We start from the raw sequence: 13,638 nt of genomic DNA on the forward strand, positions 1-13,638 counted from the left end.
TTTGAAATTCCTGTAGAAGACTACTAAACAGGTAGCACAAAACATTCGCATGTCAGAGTGTCTTGATGGGCAGGAAGCCTGTCCCCACTGCAGGACTGGGGTAGAATCAAGCAAGTCTCTTTATCTTGCTTCTGCTGCCCTTTCCAGAGAGCTGTACCCACAGAGAGAGCACAGGCTTGTCTGGGCCTCTCTGCAGTCTCATCGGGAAGGGTCTCTTGTAAACAACAGAGGGCCATCAGAGAAGAGGAGAGGAGGGGGTCCTAAGCCAGTATTGGGCAGCCATAGCTCCTGGGTCCCTCTTTTATTTTCTCTGGAGATCTGTCCCAGACCCCCATTTTCTAATAGAATTGCTCAGTCTCTTGATTATAGACTTAATACTTGTAAAATTCTGTGATAATCAGTTATCAGCTAGGTGTTTGTTCTTTTGACAGTATTTACTAAGCACCTACTGTGTGCAAGGCTCTATGCTTGACACTGGAGCACAACAATGACAAGGCACCGGAGACAAGTTTAAGCCCTAATTGGAAAGAGGGAAATTAATGAAATAAATATATTTATGTCAATTAAATAATATATAATTTTAAATGTGTGTGTGTGTATATATATATATGTGTGCGTGTGTGTGTGTGTGTGTGTGTGTGTGTGTGTGTGTATTTTAACTCAAGCAGATTGTTCACCTACCCAGTGTTCATCCAGGGCAAGGGGAGAGTAGGTGTGGCTAATTTGACTCATAAAGTTTCCTAGTTTCAATTGAACTTGGCCTTGAAAACTTCAGTATAACCAAACTTAAGCTGTGAAGATAATAAAGGCAGACTTCTTTCCATTGGCCCTTAAGAGATCCCTGTCTTAAAAGACCTGCCAGCAAAAAGCAATTTTCATATGACGAATTCGGGACCCTAAATTCCGCCCTGATGTGGCCCAACCTGATGAAAGTTCTCAAAATCTGTAGCCAGCTATGGTTTAGGAAACATCCTTTACTGCAGCAAGCCTGCCTAGCGTTCCGTAGCTTCTCTTCCTTCCGAGTTGTTTCCATGAGAAATGTGACTACATGCAAAAAGTGACATTTGACCATTTCCAATGCAGACCAGCTTGCCAGCTGCTGTTTTATTTAGGAAATGGACTTCTTCCAGCCATTATTTGTAACATCCAAAAAGCTTTTGCCTCTGGCATCTGATGCTGTCGAATCAGGGCCATTATACATAATTGAATTTTTGAAACATGGTGAACCTTTAAGTAGAAAAGGAAAAAATGCAACTTAATTTGTCATCCATAGGCAGGGCTTATTGGTGCAAACACAGGTGGGCCCCCGAGGTGTGGCTCAAGGGAGCTTCAGGGACCAAGCGGGTGGGGATTAAGAGCTAGCGCCTTGTCATGGCAGCCCTTGTGCCAAGTGTGAGGATGGCTTCCTGCGGGCCCATGTTAAAGGAAGGAAGGAAGAACGGCAGCCACTGGTAACTCACGCCTGGCGTGGCCTCAGCCCATCTGACCCGGAACCAATACAGCTAGGCCTGGGTGGGGGTGATGTGTTTGTTGTTTTGTCTGGTTTGTCATGGAGCCAGCCCCCTGTTGCATGTTGAGCCATTGCGGATGCTAGCAGGAGATCTGTAACCCTGCTGTCACAGGGACGGTGGTCTCCTTTGTCATGGCGCCACCCTGGCCTCATGCCCAGATGCAGCACGTCAAGGTTGGTCCTTGACCGTTTCTGACACTGGGATGAACAAAAATGTGAAAAGAGAAAGAATCCAGCTGACTTCTCTCTTCTGTTTGCTCTCCCCTGCTCCCCTGTCTGCCCTCCACGCTTCCCCTTGCAGGATGAATCTCTCCAGCGCCTGCAGAAGGAGTCTGACATCTTACAGAGAACATACGCGCACTACTTCGATCTCACAATTATCAACAATGAAATTGATGAGACAATCAGACATCTGGAGGAAGCCGTTGAGCTCGTGTGCACAGCCCCACAGTGGGTCCCGGTCTCCTGGGTCTATTAGGCCTGTCCCCAGATATCTGAGCATAACTGGGAGCCACCTCATACATGGAAAAGCCTCTTTGTTATGGGCCTTGTGTCAGCAGGTCGTGGTCCCTAGAGACTACCTAGTTGTAGTGTGACCTACATTTATAATTATTGTCATGTCCGAATAGATAGAAGGAGAAAAACAATTACACACTAATTTAAAGAGACAGTATCTTTTTTAATCAGTTCTCCTAAACTTTAATAAAATGTATCTTTAAATGTATGTATTATTCAATCCTTTGGAATGTTATATTTTTGGAAATCATAGCTTTTTATTTCCAAGGCCCCTAAAAACTGCACAAAATAGATGCTGCTTTCTATAATCTATTTTAATAATAATAAACAATGATTCTGTTACCTTGACTGGGGGTGGAACACTACATTCTTTTTAGAGTCTGATTTTATGGATTGGAATATCTTTCTTTCCTTTATTTATTTGAAATAATTAGTCTAGTGATTACAAAACAGTCATAAATTTTTAAAGGCCTTTTTTCTCTCTCTTTTTTTTTTAGAATAGTATTTTTTTTAAGTCCTTTATGTAACATCCAGATAATGTGATACTGTCTCTTTGAAGCACCCTGTAAACCTTTTAGAGATTTGAAGTTGGGTCTTGACTCTTAATGCATGTGGACAGTCGCGAGCGTTTATGCTGTCGGTGTGTCTGTGTTGGACAAATCAATCTGTAATCTACAGCAAAGTACATTCCGTTCACGGGGCACACCCAGGAGAATAAGAATAAAATGCTGTTATGACTAAGTTGTAAACCTATGCACATCCCTTGCATTTCGGGCAACTTTATAAAAAAAAAAAGAAAAGAAACTGATTTTTATTAATAATAATCATGTAGTGAAATGTGTTTGTAATTTTGTCTCAATTTAATTTGTTGTAAGGTGGGAGGGGGAATTGCTGGTTTCACCATTTCAGATCTGTGTTGTCTTAAGAGTATTAACGTTTTAATTAAGCAAAGAAATGAGGATTTTTAATCTGTATGTAATTGTTTTAAAAGCACCCATTTTAAGAGAAAATACTGTGCAATGAAGAAACCAGTTTAGGCATTTGCTATAAACTGAATTATTCCAAAAGAATAATCTATAACAGCCCTGTAAATTCCTTTAAAATGATAACTAACAGGACAGTCTGACCAATTTTTTTTAAATATACTTCCTTTTATGTGTTCAATAATTAAATGCCTTTGGGTCCTTCATTTCATTATAGATTTGTTCAGGTTCCCGAGCTGATCATCTTTTCAGTTTTAGAATTCATTAGCTGCTCATTGACCCTTCAAAGGCCCAGGAGTGAGTATCAATCGGCAGGACTCAACAGCCCCCTGCCAGGGCACAGCTTGGACCGCATCTGACTCGCAGGGCCACCTGTGGTCTCTCCTTCCTCTTGCTATATCCCTTGGCACAGGGGAATCATCTGTCCTTGTTGCTTTAGAGACATTCACCATCTCATCACCCTGCCACGAGGTCACATACTTCTAATACAGGAGATTCGGGCTGGGGGTTCCCAGACTCTGCCAGAGGTCAGTAGAAGGTTTTTCCTTAGCATGTGAGGGCGTGACACGCTTACATTAACCTGCAGTTCTTGAAAACACACCATCGTTTTTGCTTCTTGTAAGTTAGATGGCCTCTGTCACAATTGCCCTGGCAGGATGTGCAGGGTGTGTTCCAAGCTGAAGAACTCTTAAGGGACCGAACAGAAAAGGCAGTTTTTGTATACTCCTCTTACCTGGTCAACACCCCACCCCTCACCTACTGTTATGAAATCATGCCGATTTTTTTTCCTGATATCATTCTTTGTCAGTGACTGGATGAGTCTACAACCTACTAACAAGGTGTTGAGTGACCTCCTTCTGTTTGGGCCCTATGGTGGGGGTGACCAGACAGGCAAACCAGAGACAAGCTCAACAGTGGGCTCCCCTAGATGGAGAGAGAAATATTCAAAGAGTTGTATAGGACTGTGTTAGGGTCGATTTAATCTGATGTCAAGGCCAGACAGTCATTCCTGCGATGGTACTGACCACAATCCGGGCTCTTCTCAATGTCAAGGTGCCCGCTCTACCTCTTTACCAGTGAAGCACAAAGAAGAATACAACTAACACATGGGAAACCAATTCCCTCCCTCTGGTAGAAACCCTCACGCCCCCACTTGCCCTTGGAGACAGAGTCTCCAGAGATGTTAACAGTACCCTTTTGAAGCCGTCAACCATGTTGCTAACCACGGATTAAACCAAGGAGGAGAAACGTAAGGCCAACTCAAACATCAGTGGTCCCACAGTGGAAAGGCACCGTGCCACTTGTCCCCTTGTCGGTCGCTTTCCGCATGCTCCGAGAAGGGCACAGGCAGCCATCTTCTCTGGAGCAGTGTCTTTACAACCTAGCAGAAAATACGTAAATTTCCGAATCCAGAGTAATTTCAGCACATTGCTGCTCCATCGCAATTGTCCACTAAGCAATCAGAGAAAATTCCTAAAACTTCTTTCCTGCCTCCATCCCATCAGCAGAACCATTTTTTTTTTTTTCCTTTTTAAGGACCAGAGCAAGTGATTAGATTACTAAATCTTATCAGTGGTCAGTCGAAGCATTGGAGAGCCCTATTCCAAAGGTCCTCTCCCCCACCTGACCCCACTCTCCACAGCAGGAAAGGGAGTGTTTTGATGTGTCGACTTCTTTGTTAAGAAAGTGAAATGTCCTGATTTTCTAATCATAAGGCAGCAATTACTTTGCACATGTAGCATATTGCATTTTAACACTGAAAAGGAAAATGTCACTCAATTTAATTCATCTGGAAGTTTCCCAGTGTCAAGATAACATTGTAGCTTTTTAAAAATGCAATTAACTGTCTCTCCTGTCAGGTGAGATGATTTAAAATATCTGCTCAGAGAGAAAAAGAAATGGTTGACCTACTTCTTGCTATTTGCATTCAGAAGCCATCATCCCAGCCCATCCTATTGATGGCAGAATATCTAAAGATGTGCAGAGTTCCCCACTGCACGAAGAAATGCAGAAACTGTCCCCTTCCCGTGTCCAATTCCTTCTCCCACTGCTGGAGCCAGCCAGAAAGGCCATGCCTTCCTCTGAAGCTACTAGTATCTTTTTAAAGCCTTTGATCTCAGCGTTCTTTTGTTTGTGTTTAAATCATTGTAGTTGTCGCTTCATTAAGGCTTCCAATTCATTCCTTGCAAAAGTTTAGTCAGTGGACACTGGACGTGGAGATGCCCAGAGTGGAAACTGCCCCTCAAGGACAAGGCGGCCCAAAGCACTCTTGTCTCCCAACTCATGGGATGTCCTTGATTATCATTTCAGGTCAGTGTCTTAACTTGGAGCAAAGGTAAGCTTAGCTTGCTGCTGAAGCTACCAAGAAAACTGCTTGATTGGTAAATTCTTCATATCCAACCTGGGCAAGTTTTGTGGGGATTTTGGTTTTGTTTTGCTTTTTCAGAACTGAGCACAGTCTCCTAAGTCCGTTCTCTTTGCAAGGACTTACGGCTCACTGTGGCCTGTAACAGATTTAAGGCCCCTGAGCGCGTCTCTCTTGTCCTGCACTTGAGATGAATTCTTCTCTTACAAAGATACCTTGCTTCTCGCTGCAGCTCATGGAAGGGCTACACACTTTAGTCATGACTCATTTCATTTGGTAGAGATTTCCCTTTTCTGATCCCTTTAGAAATCAGGTTTCCATCTGGCCTGTGCACTGGCGAGTCTGATCGCCATAAATTTGGAGATATGGGACATCTCAAACTGCCAAGCTTAGTGAATGAAGTGTAGCTGTCACATCCCTCCAGGAAGTAGGGGAAAGGAAGGAGAGTCTGTTCTCTGCCATTTTCCCATCTGGTCTTTTTCCTAACCCACAGATACCACAACGACAAGAGGGCAGCACCATCTATGGAGCAGACACTCCCAAGTCTTAACTCTTTTGGGGAGGCTGGGGGAGACAAAATCCTGAGTTCCCACCACCTCTCACCTGACCCTCCATCTACTCCCTTGAACCTGTGCAAATGGACCAAGCAAAAGAAAATGGAAAGAGAGATTTACAACCACACAGGAGACCTCTTTTCTGGCCCCAAGCACAACTCCATATCTATGTTCGCACAGAAACTCAGAACTTTGTTACTACTCGGAGTTAGCTCCATTCTCTCTGGTGTGTGACCAAAGCAACACACCAATGTCCTTACCCACAGAGGCCTGCAGGTGAGCATCTCTGGACCCTGGGGAAGTACAATCTCTGTAGAAGGAACTGTGCTTGGGAGTAGAATCATGTTCCTCCACAGACAGTGGCTCCACATTTTTTTTTCTTTTTTCTTGTTTGAAAGAGACCAAGAATCGGGGGGATTGATTTCCAGTCTCAGCTGTCTCCCAGAATGTCCGCGCAGGCAGGTGGGTGGCTGCCTGAAGGAGTGTCACTAATCAAACTCAGTTCTGGGGTGGTTTTGCATAAAGTTTTGCCAACGTGTTCTTTTTTCTGTATGTATTATTGCCTTTTTATAAAAGGTTTTGAAGTATTGTCTCAGTGATAAAAAGAGAGAGATGTTAATGGTTGTTGTATATTTCACCGTATCCAATTGTAAGTATTTGCGGGGTACAGCAAAGCCTTAGGTCGCCAGAGGAACTGAGGGGATTGCAAAGGTTCGGATGCTTTGTAAAATGTCCTGCTTTTCTTTCTCTCTGTGTGTATCTATTTACATGCCTTAGCACACGCCCTCCCGTCCTGATCCCTTTGCCCTGTCGCCGGAACAACCACAACGCTGGTGTGCTGCCAGCACAGTACAAGTCGAAACCCTAATCAGTTATCTTGTGTGACAGGGGAAGAAGAGAAACTCCATAGTATTCTTTGTAGAATATACATACCTGTAGGATGCTGTGTAATGGGAAACCATAGAATTGGGCTTTTGTCATTTCAAAGTTGGAGAAATGTATGAATAAAATGTATAAAACATGAAAAGTCAGTTGTCTCCTCAGATTGCAAGCCAAACAGCTTGGGGACAAACAACATGAGGGTTAGTAGAAGAGAGGTGGCCCAACTTCTTTCTTTTCTTTTTTTTTTTTTTCAATTGATTTATTTTTTTCCAGTACTGGGGATTGAACTCTATTACAAATATCCTCAGCCCTTTTTTATTTTTGTTTTGAGACAGGTTCTCCCTAAGTTACCCACACTGGCCTCAAACTTGGATCCTCCTTCCTCAGCCTCCCGAGTCACTGGGATTACAGGGGGGCACCACTGTGTCCAACAGATAGTCCAATTTCTAAAGGTCCCTGTAGAGTTCCTCCACACAGGTAAGACTCACAGATCTTCCCTCTAAAGGCTCAAGGGCAGAGGGACAGCTCCTGCCCCCTCCCAGGCTCCTGGGGTCCATCCTGGAAGCCTCCGTCTTCAGCCACGACTGTCACAGACCGTGTACCGAGAACAGTGCAAACCGGTTGGATACAGATTTAAAAATAGCTTCAGATTTTTATATAAAAAAGGAAAAATAATCCAAGTTGTGATATCTGCTAGAAATAGACATCTAAATTGATTTTAGTGATGTAGGCGCCGCAGTACAGAAAACGTGGCTCTTGTTTGACGTTTGTATCAAAAACTATAGGAGGAAGCTGCTTCCGGGACTGTGGCTCACACCGAAACCTTTGCTGTTTTGTTTGGATTTGGTGTCTGCTGGAGTCTGGGTCGCGGCTCCTGGTGTGTCCCACTTGCCTGCTTTACATACGTCCTTCCCGCCCCTCCCCCAGTGCTTCACCGAGAAGGCTTCAGAGACCCACACTTAGCATATGTCACACCCTGAGGGTCAGGGTCGGCACCCTGAGGCACTTACCTGGCTCACGTTAAGAAGACTCATAAAAGAAAAATGAACTACAAGTGATTGTTTGCATTACTCAAACTTAACACTGCAAAAATTATAAAACACAAGAGTCTGGACCTTGTTCAAACCCAACAAATTGAGCCCCAACACATTGATTCAGGCAATCACAAGCCATCTTTCTGCAGACTTCTTAGTCTGGAGGTACAGAAGGCAAAACATGCTACGATCAAGCATTTACTGAACTTCATGATATTTAAAACCCAATTGACATGTCAATATTAAGCTGATAGAAGCAAATATACACATTATTCCCATGTTTTTTCCCTGTTGGCTAAAATACACGAAGATGAATAAATAACACTGGGTACCATTGCATACACTGCAGCAGAGACTGGCGATCTGCAAAACACACAAGGAGAATCATATAAGGTGAGGGTAGCGAGCTTCCTGAACAGACAATGTAGCAATGCAAGCTAACAACCCAGCCAAAGGGAAAGGATGTGCCAGAAAAGAATATTCCAGAAAGTGGTGTTTGACTTTATCAACAAGTGAGAACACAAGACATGGGACCTGCAGATCCCACGATTGTGGCATCAGGGATGCTGGACCCACCGTACCTACTCCATCCTCTCCTCCCCATCACAACCTTTCAGAAAGTGACACCCAGAAACTACTTTTTGTCATAGATGCCATTTTGAGGCAAGATCCCTAAAAGCCTCCAACTATGGCTATTACCCTCTTTGTCCCTCAGAAGGCAGTTTTAAATCCCCCTCCCCATGGCCACTTGCCCTGCAGAGGATCTGGCTCCCTCTGATAAACACCTGGAGGGGAACAGAGATGGGACAGCCTGCTGGGACTTCGCAAGTGACCCTAGGCCTGGAAGACATTAGATGCAGGAGGCTGGTCCACCACAAATCAACAGCATTCCACAGAATTTTTCATAGAACTTTTTGCACTTGGGATGGTGGTGACAGGGGTGTACACAATGCTCAGAATACACTAAACCATTTTCCTAGGATCTGAGTGTTTTATCTTATGTAAAATATATCTCAGCTACAGAAAACAGAAACCATGATCATTTTTGCATCTGCCCCAAAAAAATCATTTGACAAAATTCAACACCCAGCTAGCTCTAAGTTTAAAAAAAAAATCTTAAAAATAAGATAGGCAAGATCTTCAGTAGATAAAGAACAGCTGTTTCAGCCCACAGCCAACACAATAAAAGGAACACAATAAATGTCTTCAAAGTGCCATTTTTTAAAATTGCCTAAATAATATATGATCTTCATAGAATGATCCAAAATGTGTATAAATGAAAAGGTAGATTCAACTAAATTCTGCCACTCAAGGACATATGCTAACCACTTAGCTAACCAGCTAGTATCAGTTTACACATTTTGGGGGTGGGGCGGGGGTACTGGGGATTGAAGCCAGGGGCGCTTAACCACTGAGCCACATCCTCAGCCCTTTTCTGTATTTTATTTAGAAACACTGAGTTGCTTAGAGCCTCACTAAGTTGCTGAGGCTGGCTTTGAACTCATGATCCTCCTGCCTCAGCCTCCAGAGCCACTGGGATTACAAGAGTGTGCCACTGTGCCTGGCTCACATATTTTTTTTTAATATAGTCAAGGTTTCATAGTAAGCACATCATTCTATTATTTACTTAACATCTCCTCCCCCATGATTATTTACTGTTGCTTTTAAAACATTGCCCAAAAATGTAAAAGCATTGGAAAAAATGAGGCCAAATTGCTCTCATTTACTAATGATACTGTATACCTTGAAACTCCAAAGTGAACAATTGAACAGCCATTGGAGTCCACAAAGAGCAGGTAAAAAACACACAGAATCAGAAGTGTTCTTCTCTCCTAGCGATAAAGTTAGAAAATGTAATGTGAAAGGGTGCCGTTCTCAATTGCAAGAAGTTCTTATTAAAACAAAACTAACAAAATCTGAGCTGGATACAGCGGTGCACACCTTTAATCCCAGCGACTTGGGAGGCTGAGGCAGGAGGATCACAAGTTCGAAACCAGCCTCAGCAACTTCATAAGACCCTCCCATCTCAAAAACACAAAATATAAAAATTAAATTATAGCAATGAAAATAGAATTAGGTTGTCAGTAAAACTGTGGAAGAGGGTAACTTTTTAAAGTCAACACAGGAGAAAGACATCACAAAGCAATTAAAAGGTTTTATTTACTTGTTTATTTCTCTCTCTTTTTTTTTTTTATGGTGCTGGGTTAGAACCCAGGACCTCACACCTACCACTCTACCACTGAGCTCTATTGTCTGGCACCTAATTTAAGAATTTGATTCCATAAAATCATAGAACTTTCATGTGAAAAAGTTAAAGATCTCAAACTGAAGAGTGGAAGACATTTTGCAACAAATACCATATACAAAGAGTTGATATATTTATTGTATAATGAACTTATGTAAATTGATTAAAAATGCAAATGTCCCAACAAATGGACAAAGGACATGAACATTTAACAGACTACAAACATGTTTTCTATTAAAAACCAGACAATGAGCTGTACAGTGCAGTGGTGCACACCTGTAATCCCAGCAGCTCGGGAGGCTGAGGCAGGAGGATTGCAAGTTCAAGGCCAGCCTCAGCAACTTAGTGAGGCCCTAAGCAACTCAACCAGACCCTATCTCTAAATAAAATTACACAAAGGGCCAGGGATGTGGCTCAGTGGTAGAGCACTGCTGGGTTCAATCTCCAGTACAAAAGAAAAAAACAAAGAATAAAAAGTATCTCAATGACCAAGAAAATGTAAGTTAAATCTTTTTGTAAAAACAGAAGCACCGAGCATGAACTGGGGATGTGGTTCAGTGGTAGAGCACTTGCCTAGTATGCACAAGACCCTGGGTTCACCCCTAGCAACACAAAACAAACCAAAACCAAAACCAGACCCTGAGGAATTATATTGACCTATTAATTAGCAGACTTTAAAAATAAAATACCCATGCTGGGTTTGGATTGCAAGCTCATGGCCAGCCACAACAACTTTGAGAGACCCTGTCTCGAAAATATAAAGACCTGTGGATGTGGCTAGTGCTCCTGGGTTCAATTCCTGGTACCCCCCCCCAAAAATTAAATATATGTATAATACCCAAAGCTAGTGTGTGTGCATCAAGGAAACTAGTACTTTTATATTGTGACTGGTTTGAGGTCAGGGCCAGCACTGGGGATTAAACCTGGGGTGCTCTCCACTTTTCCACTAAGCTGGGGATATGCCAAGCTCTTTCATTTTTTATTTTGAGACAGTGTCTTGCTAAATTGCTAAGGTTGGTCTCGAACTTGGCATCCTCCTGCCTCAGCCTCCCAAATTATTAGGATTAGAAGCATGCACCACCATGCCCAGCTGGAGATGTATTTTTAAACATTGCTCGCAGTACTGAAAGTAATACGGTTACATCTACCCCAAGATTCATAAAAATAAAAGTTCCTGGGAGTGGGGAGACTGGAGATTGAACCCAAGACCTCAAGCATGGTAGACAAGTGCCCCACCACTGAGCCACATTCCCAGCCCTTTTTATTTTTTTATTTTGAGACAGGGTCTTGTGAAGTTGTGAGGCTGGTCTCAAACTTGCGATCCTTCTGCCTCAGCCTCCTAAGTAGATGGCATTACAGGCATGTACCACCCAATCTGGCTTAATTCATATTTTTAATACAATAGTGATATTTCACTGAATAATTTTCAGAAAAAGAAATCTAAAAATGATAATGGTAGTCAGTAGCATTGACTGAGGAGTAACTATGATGTTCCAGGCACCAAGTGCTTTGCATGACTTAGTGAGCTTCCCTCCTCAGCTGTCTGACCCTGGAGCTCTTAATCCTAAATAAATAAATAAATATGGTCAATAAGTCAATTCAAATGGTGGTGCTATTGTAATAATGAAGATAATGAATTTTCCTTTTTTTTGTGCACTGGGGATTGAACCCAGCAGCCCTCTACCACTGAGACCCATCCCATCTCCCCCGACTTTTGATTTTCTACTTTGAGACAGGGTCTGGTTAAGTTGCCGAGGCTGGCCTCGAACTTGCAATCCTTCTGCCTCAGCCTCCTGAGTAGCTGGGATTATCAGCCTGTGCCACCACGACCTGTTTGTACTATCATAAATATACTCTTTTAAAATTTTTTAATTTGTTCTAATTAGTTATATGTGACAGTAGAATGCATTTTTTAATGTTGCTCAGATTTATTCCCTTCTTCCCTTCTTCAGTTGACTGTTGAGGACACATTGCAGGGACAATTCTATGACTGTCTTCTCACCCTGTGTCAGCCTTTTGCCTTCCCACCCTCACAGCTAGGTGACACAGGGAAGCAGCAGAGTGAGTCCAGGCCGTGGTGACCCTAGTGCTGCCTCTTGCATCCGGGTATCTGAGGCAACTTGCTCAATCTACCAAGCTCAGTTTTCTCATGGGAACTGTGTATGGATATGAGACATATTCACGTATATGTGCATATGTATATGCTCCTGGTTGCACTAGACCATTGTAGTGAAATAAAGAGGACTTTTGAAAAATATAACAGCTTAAAACAATGTCTACATGGAAATAGTGGTTTTGTAGCTATTGCTCAAGTGAAATTAAGGTAGATGAAATCTCTTTACAGTCTTTAACAAGAATCGACCAGAGCAAAACCTGAACATTTCACATGTGGCCGTGTGACAGGACCATAGCAGGGAGCAGGACAGCTGCCTATTCATTCTTCCTGATGGCTGTCACAATGCTTGAGGACTTAAGCTGTCAGCATCAGTGAACCAAGCTACACAGGTCATCTAAACAAACCACAGTGACATAGTTGTACCAGGTGGAAAAGAATGAATGTCTTAGGGGGAGAGTTTCCCAGCCCAAAAACAAAATGTAATAGCTTAAGTGAAGTAATACAGGCAGTGTGCAGGGATAGGAAGAATAGCCCAAGGAACACAATAGACATCCCACGAACAGATGCACAAGCCTATGAAAAATTGAATATGACAAAGATGGGATTTTAAGGCAGTGCTGAAATCGCAGACTATTCAAGAATTGTCCACATGGAGCTGGGTACGGTGATGCATGCTGGTAATCCCAGCGATTTAACTTGGGAGGCTGAGGTAAGAGGATCTCAAATTGGAAGCCAGCCTCAGCAACTTAGGGAGGCCCTAAGCAACTTAGCAACACCCTGTCTCAAAATTTAAAAAAAAAAAAAAAAAACATTAAAAACTGATGCATGAAGCTCTGGGTTCAATCTCCAGCACTGGAGGGGGACAGGGGGGCAGGGGGAGTGGATGCACCTGGAATCTTTTGAACAACCTCCAAAATTTGGAGTTTCCTATATTATAAGTAAATATCCCCAAAGTAGAAGCCATAGCTCTATTTCTCTTGCAGTTGCATATGCAGGTGACCTGTGGGGCACCTGGACTCAAGAAAGCAACATGATGAAGTGAATGTCTAACAGACTTTATGATCAGCAGCTGTGGTCATGGGTGTCTCTGGAGGGACCCCATAAGACAGTTTTGAGGGTTTTTTTTCCCTTCACTATAGAATATCTGGTCTACCTCAGGATTCTTTGAGCTACCCTAATACATTTTTTTTATTCTAAAAAATCAACCTCAAAATCATTTGAAACTTTTTTTAAAAAGTTGCAGATATACTTGTAGTGAATGCTCGTGGTTTTATGTTGCTTGGACAGCCTACATACTTGTTTGTTTGTTTATCAGTACTGGAGATTGAATCCAAAGACACTCTACCATTGAACCTCATTCCCAGACCACCGCCTGCCCCCTTTTTAATTTGAGACAGGCAGCCAGGATTGGGCATTTATTTTATTTTATTATT

At 42.7% G+C, this 13,638-nt stretch overlaps 1 protein-coding gene across 8 annotated transcripts in view; it reads left to right on the forward strand.

Annotated features, from left to right (window-relative positions):
* CASK (calcium/calmodulin dependent serine protein kinase) overlaps window positions 1-2,374 on the forward strand; it is a 358,268-nt gene extending 355,894 nt beyond the window's left edge. For all 8 annotated transcript variants that reach the window (XM_079122840.1, XM_079122842.1, XM_079122843.1 and 5 more), the window contains one exon: window positions 1,812-2,374. In XM_079122840.1, the coding sequence (XP_078978966.1) occupies window positions 1,812-1,988 (177 nt within the window). In that variant the 3' untranslated portion in view covers window positions 1,989-2,374. The remainder of the gene's footprint in view (window positions 1-1,811) is intronic.
* The last annotated feature ends 11,264 nt before the right edge of the window (window positions 2,375-13,638 follow it).

This window comes from Sciurus vulgaris, assembly GCF_902686455.1.
Source record: "Sciurus vulgaris genome assembly, chromosome: X".
Lineage (NCBI taxonomy): Eukaryota > Metazoa > Chordata > Mammalia > Rodentia > Sciuridae > Sciurus > Sciurus vulgaris.